Here is a 15,955-nt window from a genome sequence, read left to right on the forward strand (position 1 = left end):
TGTTGCATTCTTATAAACACAGCAACTTAACTCCTTAACTAGAGCCCATTCAGAGCAGAGAAAAATGTAAATTTGACTAAATCATCACCATGCTACTCCAGGTGTGTGTAACGGCGGTTGTAAGGAGTGGAGGACCAAGGTGCAGCGTGTTCATCTTTATTATTTGAACTGAACACTGATTAACAAAAATGCAAATGAACAAAAACCGAAACAGGTCTGGCTGGTGCAGAAAGACACAAAACAACTACCCACAAAAACCCTGTGGGGAAAAGCTACCTAAGTATGGTTCTCAATCAGAGACAACGATAGACAGCTGTCCCTGATTGAGAACCATACCCGGCCAAAACAAAGAAATACAAACACATAGAAAAAGAACATAGAATGCCCACCCAAATCACACCCTGAACAACTCAAAATTAAAGACATAAAAAGCTACGGTCAGGGCGTGACAGTGTGATTGGAAAACATTGAAATGTGTAGCTTTTTAAAGCATGGTTTAGCACCTTGATTGAAGTGTGTGCTATTGGTATGTAAGCTTATGTGTATTGTCTGAAGTTTATATTATTATTTATATTTTCATTCAATGATGTTCTTGCTAATTTATGCCTAATGGAATATCCCATGGTGAAATGCATTATGGGTCAAATGCATTACTGAGGCCTGGATTAAGTCCGTGCTATGACTTGTTGCTCTTCATCCTGTTTATAATTTTGTAAATATTGTAAGTAGTAGCCTATGTTTGGATGTTTGGTGCCTATTTATTTTTCCACTTTTGTTAATAACCGCCTCGACTAGAGCAGATTTTTTGTAAAATATGTCTGCCTCTTCACTGCTACATCCAATGTGACGGCCTACCAAACATTGTATTGATGCAGCCTTAAATAACAAATGGGTATTCTAATACTAAGGCTCATCCTCCTGAACATTCATGAGCCTTAGTATTAGAATACCCATTTGTTATTTAAGACTGCATCAATACAATGTTTGGTGGGGTGGGGGCTGTGCTTTGGCAAAGTGGGTGGGGTTATATCCTTCCTGTTTGGCACTGTCTGGGGGTATCATTTGATGGGGCCACAGTGTCTCCTGACCACTCCTGTCTCAGCCTCCAGTATTTATGCTGCAGTAGTTTATGTGTCGGTGGGCTAGGGTCAGTTTGTCATGTCTGGAGTACTTCTCCTGTCTTATCCAGTGTCCTGTGTGAATTTAAGTATGCTCTCTCGAATTCTCTCTTTCTCTCTTTTTTTCTCTCTCTCGGAGGACCTGAGCCCTAGGACCATGCCTCAGGACTACCTGGCATGATGACTCCTTGCTGTCCCCAGTCCACCTGGCCGTGCTGCTGCTCCAGTTTCAACTGTTCTGCCTGCGGCTATGGAATCCTGACCTGTTCACCGGACGTGCTACCTGTCCCAGACCTATTATTTGACCATGCTGGTCATTTATGAATATTTGAACATCTTGGCCATGTTCTGTTATAATCTCCACCCGGCACAGCCAGAAGAGGACTGGCCACCCCTCATAGCCTGGTTCCTCTCTAGGTTTCTTCCTAGGTTTCGGCCTTTCTAGGGAGTTTTTCCTAGCCACCGTGCTTCAACACCTGCATTGCTTGCTGTTTGGGGTTTTAGGCTGGGTTTCTGTACAGCACTTTGAGATATCAGCTGATGTACGAAGGGCTATATAAATGAATTTGATTTGATTTGTATGGGAAGTCCCCCAAGTCTAGACCATGCCTACACCAATCAAATACTTCTAAATGTGTGCAGAGTAGTGAACAAGTGTTCACTTCACAAAGAAGGAGAGATTATTGGGATGCACCCAGAGAGAAAGACAAGCAGACAGACATTAAGAAATAGCAGAAAGAAGCTAAAGGAGACTAGAAGAATCAGTATTTTGAACCAGAGGTGAAACTGCACCTGAGGAAGTGAGCGTGGTGAGAAAATGGAGTAAGAAAAACAGAGGCGATATGAGGAAAGGTGGGAAGAGAGGGAACTGAGAAGAGCTGGAGGAGAGAGAGAAAGAGAGAGGGGTGAGAAGAGGTTGAGAAAAGAGAGGAAGGGGAGAGGTGAGGAGAGGGGAGGAGAGGGGAGCGGATGAGAAGAAAATAAGATATGTTTTATGTTTGCATATAGCACCATCTTGTGGCATTTGAAACAACTGCAGATACAAAATATGTATAGTATAAAAATCTAATCAAATCAAATGTATTTGTCACATACACATGGTTATCAGATGTTAAACGTGAGTCTAGCGAAATGCTTGTGCTTCTAGTTCTGACCATGCAGTAATATCTAACAAGTAATATAACCTAACAATTTCACAACAACTACCTTATACACACAAGTGTAAAGGAATGAATACGAATATGTACATAAAAATATATGGATGAGTAATGCCCGAACGGCATAGGCAAGATGCAGTAGATGGTATAGAGTGCCGTGTATACATATGAGATGAGTAATGTAGGGTATGAAAACATTATATAAAGTGGCATTGTTTAAAGTGGCTAGTGATACATTACATCAAGATGGCAAGATGCAGTAGATGGTATAGAGTACAGTATATACATATGAGATGAGTAATGTAGTATTCATCTACCTACTGTACCTTCAACAACCTAGAGTAAATGCATGGAACATAATAGACATTACATATTTCCATTTTTTTATGAATTATAAACATCAAGGATTGACCATTACTTTCTATTAGGCTACTATTACTACTTTGAATTGCACTGAATGTATAATTGTATAATGTTTGACCCTGCAGCTTTGTCGGAATAAAAGTGGAATCAATTTATCATACTATTATGATTATTTACTTTTTATCTTGAGGTGTTGTGATGTGCTTTTCACATTGAAGAAGGTGTAATTATTACAAAATATAATTAGCCACAATATTTCTTAAAATGTAAGTACATCGTGCACTCATCCATGGGGCAGAAGTCAGCGTGTTGTTGTTGTGATTCTGCATGATAGCAGCAGGTAGCAACAATTACAAAAATCTGCAATGTGGGGAATCGTAGGTGGCTCGTTTCAGACCGTTTTATCTTGTTATTGATATCTACCATGTCTTGTTTTGAGGTGTTTTGACTGATGTCAAGTCTATGCTAATATGGCAAAACATTTTTTAGCTAGATAACCAACAACTTTAACGATGTATTTGAGAGTCAACAAGTGCTCATCGTGCCAATTTATTTATGTTTTCAATAAGCATTGGGAGACAAAATATAGCATACACGTTGTCAACAACCCAAGCCAACGCCATACATTTTACACCATAAGTTGTGCATGCTAAACAGCCAACCCCTCTGTGGATATCATTTGTAAAATCATACTATAATTAAATTAGGCCTCCCTGTTTAATGTCTCATATATCTGTCCATATCAATTAAATCTGAATAAAAAATGTTTTGTAGTGTAATATCAAGAGGAGCTGTTACATAAGCTAACATAGTCCTTACGGTCATTGGTCAACTTTGAGAGTTAGGCTATATTCCTTTACTGTTCCTTTAAAATAAAAAGCTGACGGAGGTGGAGAGGAAGGGGTGCTAGAGACCGTGCACTGTTTGCTTGTGTCAGTTCTGTGTGTGAATACTGCTGAAATCTATAGAATTAGCTAATAGCTACTAGGAAAACCAGCGAAACTGGTGGACATTTAACGCGTATGAGCGATTCAACCATAACCAGGTAAGTTGATGTCCTGATATATCTTGTGCCGACAACGACAGTTCCGTGTGACTACAGAGGTTGTTGAGGAGCACAATACAAAGGTTTTCTTCGCAGAAAAATGCCGGTTGTTTAGAAGAGGCCCGCAAGTATCTTATTTCTCAAGACAACGCATAGGTTCAATGAGATTTCCCAATCCCGCCTGTTTTATACATTTTTAAATGAATATCGTTGTTAGTGAGAACCATATTGTCGAGTAACCCGTGTCCGTTGAGAAGATGACAACGTAAAGTGAAGGTTTGGAAGATCAGTGGCCGTGTAGCGAAGGAACATTGGTTGGTCTGCGGTGTCTCCTAGTGATACACACCGGCCATAAGTGCAGCCTGGGCCGCTAGAGGGATACGGGGACTGCCGGGGGTGGCGTTGCGACAACCGATGTATTGAGGTACGGAGAGAATGCCCTCGACGTACGTGAATGATTTTGTTGGAAAGAAAACCGTCCTATTTATCAGGTATAGCCTTATGCAGACTAAGTTAATGTTGTCTCAGGTAAAGTTAAATTTTAACAAATAATTTTTGGATCCAGTGTGAAGTCGTGTTAAATTATGTATGATGATGGCCATCACAATTTGGACAGATTGTCGTCTATTTTGACTTTCTACCGTCATTCACTGGCTGTACATTGACTCATATATCCCAGTTCTATTCGTGTATCCCATGATATTGGCGTTTTTGTGAAGTGTTATTTAATTAAACAGTAGCCTAGGCTTGGTCTTCTCCGAGCTTGCGGCCCTTCCTCGGCGGTTTACTGCAGCCTTGGAAGTCGGCAACGTTGTTTATCATTCATTGGTAGGCTTCAGACAGTGGGAGATACAGTATGGCGGGTTTGAGTATCGCGCTACACATTACCGCCCCTCCACCTGCTGCTAGTTTAATGCAGTGTATTTGTGCATGCCATAGTCTCTGTAGAATAACTAATTGGTTGAGTTCAATTATAAGCAATTCATATTCTGGCAGATTGGGGTGTTTTTTTTTTGCCAATTTAGGCCTATGCCCTTACTGCATTGCTGTAGCTCTAAAAATCATTGTAATAATCATGATATTCAATAAAGGAGCATTTCAGCATTAATGTGATGTAGTCCTTTTTATAGGTCCATAGTCAAAATACAATGATAGTCACTGTAAGCTATAGGCTATCTGAACAATATACAGTTGAAGTCGGAAGGTTACACAGAGTCATTAAAACTTGTTTTTCAACCACTCCACAAATGTCTTGTTAACAAACTATAGTTTGGTCGGTTAGGACATCTACTTTGTGCATGACACAAGTCATTTTTCCAACAGTTGTTTACAGACAGATTATTCCACTTATTATTCACTATCCCAATTCCAGTGGGTCAGAAGTTTACATACACTAAGTTGACTGTGACTTTAAACCGCTTGGAAAATTCCAGAAAATAATGTCATGGCTTTAGAAGCTTCTGATAGGCTAATTCACATCATTTGAGTCAATTGGAGGTGTACCTGTGGATGTATGTCAAGGCCTACCTTCAAACTCCGTGCCTCTTTGCTTGACATCATGGGCATATCAAAAGAAATCAGCCAATACCTCAGGAAAAAAATTGTAGACCTCCACAAGTCTGGTTCATCCTTGGGAGCAATTTCCAAACGCCTGAAGGTACCACGTTCATCTGCACAAACAATAGTACGCAAGTATAAACACAATGGGACCACGCAGCCGTCATACCGCTCAGGAAGGAGACGCGTTCGCGTCCTTGAGATGAATGTACTTTGGTGCGACAAGTGCAAATCAATCCCAGAAGAACAGCAAAGGACCTTGTGAAGATGCTGGAGGAAACGGGTAGAAAATATCTATATCCACAGTAAAATGAGTCCTATATCGACATAACCTGAAAGGCCGCTCAGCAAGGAAGAAGCCACTGCTCCAAAACCGCCATAAAAAAGCCAGACTACGGTTTGCAACTGCACATCGGGATGAAGTTCATACTTTTTGGAGAAATGTCCTCTGGTCTGATGAAACAAAAATAGAACTGTTTGGCCATAATGACCATCGTTATGTTTGGAGGAAAAAGGGGGAGGATTGCAAGTCGGAGAACACCATCCCAACTGTGAAGCAAGGGGGTGGCAGCTTAATGTTGTGGTGGTGCTTTGCTACAGGAGGGACTGGTGCACTTCACAAAATAGATGGCGTCAGGAAAATTATGTGGATATATTGAAGCAACATCTCAAGATATCAGTCAGGAAGTTTAAAGCTTGGTCGCAAATGGGTCTTCCAAATGGACAATAACCCCAAGCATACTTCCAAAGTTGTGGCAAAATGGCTTAAGGAAAACAAAGTCAAGATATTGGAATGGCCTTCACAAAGTCCTGACCTCAATCCCTTAGAACATTTGTGGGCAGATATGAAAAAGCATGTGTGAGCAAGGAGGCCTACAATCCTGACTCAGTTACACCAGCTCTGTCAGGAGGAATGGGCCAAAATTCACCCACTTCCAACTCATTGTGGGAAGCTTGTGGAAGGCTACCCAAAACGTTTGACCCAAGTTAAACAATGTAAAGGCAATGCTACCAAATACTAATTGAGTGTATGTAAACTTCTGACCCACTGGGACTGTGATGAAAGAAATAAAAGCTGAAATAAATCATTTTCTCTACTATTATTCTGACATTTCACATGCTTAAAATAAAGTGGTGATCCTAACTGACCTAAAGACAGGACATTCTTACTAGGATTAAATGTAAGGAATTGTGAAACTGTGTTTTAAATGTATTTGGCTAAGGTGTATGTAAACTTCTGACCTCAACTGTATATAAAGAATGTTGTATGATATGCATACCATAAGCTGTATTTTGAGCCCCTCTCGTTTCTCTCTTTTGTTTCAGATGTAAAAATGTGAGTATTGTCAGAGGCAGATGTGCTCCCACCCACCCCAGCACCACACTAGAATGTACTTGATGAATGTGCCTCCAGTTGCGGCTATTCACACAGAATGGAAGTCATCGTGCGGCGGTCCAGCCGGAGGCTTTAGCGGTCTGCCCATCTGCTTCAATGACTCTGACAGCGACTTGTCCACCACTGGAACACCCATCCCAGAGAAGGTCCAGATGATCATAGAGAGCCTAAGGAGCACCCATTCCTCACTCGACATGGGCAATGAGACTGAGGGGAACCAGGTGCTGTCAGGACAACCAGGACAGGATGTCGGAGCCCGCGGCTCCCAGGGCTTCAAGGCCCGGAGGGGGCTTCCTGTGGTGGTGGGGCCCAAATTCAGAGGACCTCTTCCTGCCACTCACATTAATAACTTGCTGGCAGTGCCAGAAGTTTCCTCAAATGTTGATTCGGAGAGCCAGAGTTCTGACAGCGATGACTCTGTGGATAGAGGGATCGAGGAGGCCATACAGGAGTACCTGAAGGAAAAGGACGACCACAAACGCAAGGCCGAGCCAGAGCCATCCACTAATATTCTACAGCCACCCAAGATGCCGCGGAGGGAGCCTCCTCCAACCGTTCCAGAACCTCCCAAACCACAATCTGACAGCAATAAGGTTTTAACTGCCAGCAACCAGGTCCCGAAAAGTGTCAAAACAGAAACGCAGGACACCACACCCCCAGCCATGAAAAAACGTGTAAAAAGTAAGACACCCACCTGCAAAGAGAATCCCTTTAAGAAATTGGGCACAACAAGCAAAGCAGCGGTGGTCCAAAAACTGTCCTCTTTCGAACGGAAGAGAGGCCCCTCTATTTCGAACCCTCTTTCTGGCAAACTGAAGTGTCCCTTGGTGAAAGCAGTGGAGGAACACTTGTCTGACAGTGACAGCAGTAGTGATGATGGTATAGAGGAGGCTATTCAACGCTACCAGCAGGAGAAGAAAAGAGAGAGACATGAAGGAGGAGGCAGACAGTCCTCCAAGCCCCTTCTTCTCCTCAAAGAGGAGTCCGACTCCAGCAGCAGCGATGACGGAATTGAGGAGGCTATCCGCCACTACCAGCTGGAGAAGCAGAAAGAGAAAAAGAGTGTCCCCAAACTCTCTCTATCTCTACCCCCTAAACATAAGCAAGTCAGTAAAGCAGCCGCTTCCCTGTACTGTCCAGAGAGCATCAGCTCTCCAGCAGGGGACATGAAAAAACACAAACTGTCTAAAAATAAAAAAAAGAAACCTGAGACTAGGGATGTAAAATCCTATCTACCCTCCCAAACTCCAGGTTCCTCGCTCTCTCTTATCAAGACGAGATTAGCAGCTAGCTGTCCCCAGGGGAACGGCCTCCTCCTGTTGACTCATGTGGAGCCCCTGCGAGAGAGGGAGCAGGAGCAGCACACCACCCCAGGCCCAGCCACCCTGAAGGTGAACACCATCACTACCACCACAGCTGAGCTGATGTGTGCTGAAGCCATTCTGGACATCTCTAAAGCTGTCATTAAAATTCCAGAGGCCTTTAACCCTAACGCAGCGGACCTTATCAATATCAACAGCAGTTCCACAGAGTCCACCACTTCCCTCTTCATCTCCACAAACTGTCCTGATGATGATGATAATAATAAAAGTGATGATGAGAGCTCCGTTGACAGTGAGGAGGGGATCGAACAGGAAATCCGGAAGTTTCTCGAGCAGAAGGCCCAAATGCACAAACTGTTGCCTGGTTCAGCTGTTGGTACTACAAGTCAGGGTGGAACTAACACTACGACTGAACCAGAGAAAAACGCCAAACTGAGTCTGGCCCAGAAGAAAACACTGAGGCTGTCTTTGACGCAGAGAAGAAAGTGCAAAGAGGAAGGCGGCAGCAGGAACGGTTCCAAGGAGGAACGAGAGACTGATCTCGGAATGAAAGAAGAGGCCGTCACAAAACCCTTGACTGAGCATGACAGAGGGTCAGGCTCATGCTTGTCGTCCCTGAAGAAAGCCCCACTGAAATCAGTGAAGGGCTCAGAGAGGAGGAGGGAACAGAGTGGAGAGAAGAGTAGCTCACTGGACAGTGACGAAGACCTGGACACTGCAATAAAAGATTTGCTCAAGACCAAGAAGAAGTTGAAAAAGAAGACTAGAGATATGAAGTTGAAGTCAAGGAAGGGCCTCAAGGATGATGATTATTTGTCTAGAAAAACAGCATCACCGCTAAAGAAGCTCAGAACGGAGTCTGAGCCCAAGACCAGCAGTCTTTTGAAAACGACCCTTAAAGTCACTACTACTACTACAGCCCAAAGTGGCAATGACAACAGAGAGAAGTGCAAAGTGAGTAAGAATGTGTCAAAGCATCCACAGAGCAATAAGAAGAAAGAGCCCCTTAACCAGGCATATGAGACAGACCGGTCTGAAGGGACAAAATGTGTAGAATGCTTGTCGGGAGTTAATGACCCAGGGGTGTTTCAGATAAAGGAAGATAGTAGTTCAGTGGACAGCGACGACAGCATTGAACAGGAGATCAGAAAGTTCCTGGCGGAAAAGGCTAAAGTTTCTACTACCGCAGGGAACACGGGAGAAGGAAAGGAGATTGGGAACGGCAAGGGCAAAACTACAATCCCTCTCTCAGAGAAAAGCAGCAAGATGGAAAATCAGCTGGCTGATATTCCAAGAATGGATGTTACCCAATTCCCTGACCCGCCTCGTCAGAGCAGTTCTGAGCAGAGAGGAGTTCTGGACAGAGGAGTCTTTCCCAACACACCCCCAGGAAACCCCACCTCCATCCTAGGAACAGCCAGGGGATCGTGCCTCCTTTCAGCCCTCACCCCCAGCTCCTATCCTACAGCCCTGGAGCCTGCTGATGGCGCTGGGGCTGCCAGAGCTGACAAGAGGAGTTCGGGTTCAGGAAGCGGTAATGCCCACCAGTATGCCAGCTCAGAGATGGCAAGGGGTCACAGCCACAGGTCATTTCCAAGCCCCAGCACCCACTTGCCCAGGACTGACTCAGAGCAGTGGCTTAAGAGCCAAGCGTTCCCCCCCACTGAGACAAAAGAGAAGATCCATAACCGGAACCCATTCCAGTACAGCTCACCTAGTTTTGGTGAGAAGACAGCCACCACACATGCGTATCAGTGTGGAGTACCAGCCAGTATCTATCAACATAGAAGGAGAGCTGAGCCTGCACCTGCATTGAACACACCTGTCTCCACCTGTCCTGATGTTGTACGGATTGGGAGGATCATCAAATCACCACTGGTTCCTTTCCACTGCCCCTCATCCTCAGAGACAGCCGTCGTCTTCAGCTCTCCGTTCCCAAGCCTAACCAGGAGACCTGTGGAGACGGGGCCGTCCGGGAGGTACTTCCTCCAGGGTCATGGGTCAGGGCCGGTCAGCCGCTGGGGTCAACCTCCAACCCTGACCCCAGGGCCGTCGGAGAGCAGCGTGGTACACGTGGCCAAGAACCAGACCACGTTTGTCGAACTGTCTGAGAACAAGACCAATCATGTACAAGTCAGGAGCAGGGAGGTGACAGTGATTGAGGGAAAGAAGGAAAGGAGAGGTGACTTGCCAGCAGGAGAGAAGGAAAAAGAAAGGGAGGGCAGAAAGCCAGAGGAGAGAGGAGGAGAGCAGATAGAAAGTCAAGGAGAGGAGGAGTATGTAGATGAGACCGATGTCAGCGAGTCAGACGAGAGGACGAGCCCAGAGAAGAAGCAGGGCTTTCCTACTTTGTAAGTTCAGGCTTTTTCCTTGTAACTTCACATAGTAGCATCACATAGCCTTTTTTTGTTTACCTATTGCGTGTGCCCTCCTTCCTAGTGGAAATCATGTGCATTCGTTCATTTGACGGTTCCAAGGGATAGTTTGTTTGTTGATACACAAAATGAGCATAGTGCAAAGCTTATTTTTATATGTTTGTACATTTTATACATCTATTTAAAATACTATAACACAATGTCATCAAGGATTTAAGACAAACCTACTTTTTTTTTTTTTCATTTGTTCTGTGAGATTCCATTTTCTTCATTCAAGCTCTTAAAAGCAATATCAATCACCACCCTGAAACAACGAGCCCCGTGCATGAAGGCTCATACCACCAATGCACAGCTGTGTGTGTCTGGTCATTTAATACAGGAACTGTTTATTTTTGTCTCCCTTGACATTTAAAAAAAACTTTCAAACCCTATCAAATATATAAACCTAACCACTAAAATACTACACTAGTACTATAAAATGTTAGGTCAAATACAGAATTATAAAGACAATTTTAACAGGGAGCAGTGAGGTAGAAGTGTTTTGTAGCTCCATGGATGAATGGCTTAAGGGACTCCTTTTTATAATGCAAATACTTCATACTCTGCATTCAACTAGCCTAATATTCCCGTGTCTGTGTTCCCTTTCCCTCTTTGTAATGTTTTAATAGACTAAAATCTTCCCTGTGCATTCTAACAGTCTTCCCCATTTTAATGACACAAACGCACGGAAACAAAAAGTATCATTCTCATAACAAGCCCTTACCATAAGCTACGTTTCTGTTCTGAAGGATCCTGTCAGCAGCGGTTAAATTAGCAAAAGCGACTAACACCCGTTCAGATGCGGTTTTTACACCTGCTTTTTGTATGTTTGCTCTGTTTTGTGTCTGAAAATATACAAATGCTTTCTGAATTTGTGGCCTATGATGAAGCGATTGTCCTCTTTACAATCATAGGCACATTGCCCATATCAATGGTTCATCTCCTGCTCACAAGCTGTCAACAGCACACACAAACTCATCGGGCTCTTTGGATTTCTCCACTTGACATTGGTGTTTTCATTTTTTCTTTTTCTTTCTTTGTTTGCTTGTTTTATGTTCCAGTAGTTTTCTTGAATTTTCATATGTGAAAAGAATGTTATTTATTTTTGTTTATGGGGAAAAAAGGAGGAAAAAATACTTACTGAACATGCTGTGCATCGCCAGTTTTCATAAATATTTTGCAAAAATTGAACTTTCACCGGTTTTCCCTGTCAGAGGAAGGATACTTTGACTGTATCTTTAAAGTGCAACTGTATAATAAAGAGTGAATTTCAACAACAGTGGTGCCTCTATCTGATTTAACAATTCAAGCTTGATATGGTCAATATGAGTGTGTGCATGTAATTGTCTTTTGACATTTTCTCATTGGTTCACAATCATATGGTATTTATTTTATATAGTTTAAAATTAAAATGTAGCCTCAACAATATAAGAATCATAACTTGATTATTGCTCAACTGAGATGGACCATGCATACATCACAGAAGAGCTCTTCAAGATGTACCTACCAGCTGTTACTCCTCAGGACACTTGCCCCTCAAGGAATGTGGATTGCTGTTAAACAGCCATATCTACAGTGCCTTCAGAAAGTATTCATACCCTGTGACTTATTCCACATGTTGTGTTACAGCCTGAATTCAAACACAAAATACCCCATAATGGTTTTAGACATTTTTGCAAATTTATTGAAATATCACTTAAGTATTTACACTCCTGAGTCAATACTTTGTCGAAGCACCTTTGGCAGCGATTACAGCTGTGAGTCTTCCTGGGTAAAGGCTTCCCAGCCAAAACAGTTCGGAAGAATTCATGCATATATTATGATGACATTTTGTGACTTTTTTTGTTTTGGTGAGTTTTTTGGGGGGGGGCTGTTCAAGCCCACCATTTTTTTTGGGTGGAGGCAAGACAAAGTTTGGAGCTGAAGTCTACGGTCCTGCACCAAACATTTTAGATGTACAATTGCGCAACTTAAAATCTCCTGGGCAAAAACGTTGAAAGTAATGACAGATTTCTTGAGTTATCTTAGATTAATACATACTATTTTGAGGAAGTGTGTACTGTTTACCGCTTCTCAAAATCGACAAACAGTACTATTGCCACTTTTTTCTCATTATACAAGCAAAGGTCTTTAAAGGGAGTATGCGAGCAGACTCGTTCCGTTCGGTTAGGCACCACCCGAACTGAAGCATGCTGACGTCTTAAGTCTAAGAGCTTTCCACACCAGGATTGTGCAATATTTGCCCATTTATTCTTTTCAAAATTCTTCAACCTCAGTCAAATTGGTGGTTGATCATTACTAGACAACCATTTGCAGGTCTTGCCATAGATTGTCAAGCAGATTAAAGTCAAAACTAACACGGTCACTCAGTAACACTGTCTTCTTGGTAAGCAACTTGAGTGTAGATTTGGCCTTATGTTTTAGGTTATTGTCCTGCTGAAAGGGGAATTCATCTCCCAGTGTCTGGTGGAAAGCAGACTCAAGCAGGTTTTCCTCTGGGATTTTGCCTGTTCTTAGCTCCATTCTGTTTTTTTTTGTGTCCTGTAACTCCACAGTCCTTAACAATTGCAAGCATACCCATAACATGATACAGCCACCAGTATGTTTGAAAATATGGAGTGGTAATCAGTAATGTGTTGTATTGGATTTGCCCCAAACAACATTTTATATTCAGGACAAAAAGTTAATTGCTTTGCCCCATTTGTTTCTGTATTAATTTAGTGCCTTGTTGCAAACAGGATGCATGTTTTGGAATATTTTTATTCGGTACAGGCTTCCTTCTTTTCAATCTATCAATTAGGTTAGTATTGTGGAGTAACTACAATGTTGTTGATCCGTCCTCAGTTTTTCCGATCACAGCCATTAAACGCCATAACTTTTTTAAAGTCACCATTGACCTCATGGTGAAATCCTTGAGTAGTTTCCTTCCACTCTGGCAACTGAGTTAGGAAGGACACTTGTAATGACTGGGTGTTTTGATATACCATTCAAAGTGTAATTAATAACTTCACCATGCTCGAAGGGATCAATTCAATGTCTGCTTTATTTACCCAGCTACCACTAGGTGCCCTTCTTTGCGAGGCATAGGAAAAGCTTGCTGGTGTTTGTGATTGAATCTCTGTTTGAAATTCACTGCTTGACTGAGGGACCTTACAGATCATTTTATGTGTGGGGTACAGAGATGAGGTAGTAACTCAAAAATCATGTTAAACACTATTATTGCATACAGAGTGAGTCCATGCATCTTATTATGTGACTTGTTAAGCACATTTTTACTCCTGAACTTATTTAGGCTTGCGATATCAAAGGGGTTGAATACCTATTGACCCAAGACATTTCAGCTTTTTAATTTTAGTTACTGTGTAGACACTAAAACATAATTCCACTTTGACATTATGGGGCATTGTGTGTAGGCCAGTGACAGACAATATCAATGTAAACCATTTTAAATAAGGGCTGTAACACAACCAAATTTGGAAAAAGTCAAGGGGTTGCGAATACTTTCTGAAGGCACTGTATGTAACCCTTGCTATATTGTCCATGTACATGACTCATTTAGCTAATGTTAAAGGCCTCAGTCTCCTCCTACTTCTCCTTTCATTATCGTATCAAATCAAAGTTACTCAGCAGTGATTAGTACAGCAGTACCTTGGGCCCAGAAACATTTTTATCAGACAGACCGATTGGAAGACATGATTGAGAAACTCCAAGGTCTCTGCTTGATCTCTTATCATTTCCCTCTGGCAAACCGCATGCAATTCTGTTCTGAGGCCTGACTATTTCGATTTCTCTAATGTTGAGATTGAGAATGATATGATCATACTTTTCATAACGTGTAGTGCATAAGCAGTCACTGTTTTAAGGAGTATGGAAATTAGGCTGTGTTCGATTATTCTTGAGCAGATTGTCTGATCTCCAAATTATAATGAGTAGTCATTGAAGATGTAGTAGGGTGATGTGTAGGTCAGTCAGTCTGCTGTTGCCGGCTGCAATGTAGCCAGTCTTAAACATGCACTGATGCTACTTCCCCTACCTTGCCCCAGGTCTCTATCCAGCGCCATTGACCCTGGTGTCAACCTCAGCCCTTACATAGCACTGAACACAGAGGAGAGGAGCAAGAGGAGAGGATTGACGTATAAAGCAGTCGCTGTAAAGCAGCCAAAGGTACAGTGACATACAGGAACAGTTAAGCCTGTTGCACACTGCCCATACAATGCCAAACAAACACCAACAGAAACTGAGTTGGCTAGGTGTGTCTATGTGTTGGGTATTGCATGGGCATTGTGCAAGGGGCTTTAGTGTGTGTTCTGATTTATCTGGAATAGGTTTGTGATGCATTGGGGTTTGTTGGCTTGGTTTGTTGACAATGGAATCTTTCGGTTGCTTTTTTTCATTAGACCAAGATTAAAAAACCTGTCAAGAGAGTGCTCCAATTTCTACCACTATCCAGGTACATTTTGTCAGTCTCATCTTGTCATATTTACCATAGTTGATAACACGATAGTACAATAAGGAGATAAATAAAGGAGTAGGAAATTACATGATTAGAATCTAAGGGGTTCCTTGAGTCCAATCAAATGTTATTTGTCACCTGCTTCGTTAACAACAGGTAGACTAACAGTGAAATGATTACTTATGGGCATTTCCCAACAATGCAGAGAGAAAAAATTAGTGTAATGATAAAGGATTCTGCTTTGCAGGAAAAATGAATCAACTTGGAAGTGAAGCACATCTTCAAGAATTATTATCAAATATTGAAATGTTGAACTGTTATTGTTGGTTGAATTGTTTGATTGGGAAGTATGTTAGTTGTGTTGAAATTGCACTTCAGCTCTTTGTTGGTTTGTTCAACAATATTTGTATTATTCATATTTGTTTCGTATTTGCATAGTAGGCTATTTTGATTAGGCCATTGATCTTCAATATTTGAGAGTTGTTGAATGTTTTAAATGTCAATAAATTTTCTTCTACATCATGTTCATATTAATGTTGACATATAATTTCTTGACACTTTTGGTAAAAACAAGGTTATGAAATCAACAGATCCAGAAAATCTGGCTAGAATTTGACAAGAAAGAGGAATGTACAGGTAACTGTCAAAGTAAAGGAAACACTTGAGTAAATGAGAGCCACCAAGTATATTGAATGCAGGTGCTTTGACACAGGTGTGGTTCCTGAGTTAATTAAGCATATTAATATACATCATGCTTAGGGTCATGTATAAAAATGCATGGCTAGAACAAGAGATCTCAATGACTTTGAACGAGGGGTCTCAAAGGAGCATAGGGGGTTTAAAGTATGTGTATTTTACTATACTGCTGAGTACCAGAAGTCCCCACAATTGTACACCAAGGAAGATCCTGACAAGTGAGGACATTTTGCAGGGCCTCACAAGGAAAACAGCTACTTTAGGCTTAGGGTTTGGGTTTGGGGTTAAGGTTAGGGGAAATCATTTTTAATGGGAATCAATTGTTGGTCCTCAAAGTATAGTAAAACAAATGTATGTCAGTCACCAGATCTCAACCCAATTGGACACTTACGGGAGGTTCTGGAGCAGCATCTGAGACAGCATTTTCCACCACC

The 15,955-nt window shown here is 42.1% G+C and overlaps 1 protein-coding gene across 1 annotated transcript; it reads left to right on the top strand.

The window, feature by feature from the left end:
* Nucleotides 1-3,519: 3,519 nt before the first annotated feature.
* On the top strand, nt 3,520-15,351 carry LOC112230895 (protein phosphatase 1 regulatory subunit 26). Its single transcript, XM_024397259.2, has 5 exons — nt 3,520-3,683; nt 6,567-10,309; nt 14,416-14,536; nt 14,770-14,822; nt 15,073-15,351. Exons 2-5 carry the CDS (start codon nt 6,597-6,599, stop codon nt 15,095-15,097), a joined length of 3,912 nt encoding a protein of 1,303 aa, XP_024253027.2. The 5' UTR covers nt 3,520-3,683; nt 6,567-6,596; the 3' UTR covers nt 15,098-15,351.
* The last annotated feature ends 604 nt before the right edge of the window (nt 15,352-15,955 follow it).

This window comes from Oncorhynchus tshawytscha, linkage group LG33, assembly GCF_018296145.1.
Source record: "Oncorhynchus tshawytscha isolate Ot180627B linkage group LG33, Otsh_v2.0, whole genome shotgun sequence".
NCBI classification, from domain to species: domain Eukaryota; kingdom Metazoa; phylum Chordata; class Actinopteri; order Salmoniformes; family Salmonidae; genus Oncorhynchus; species Oncorhynchus tshawytscha.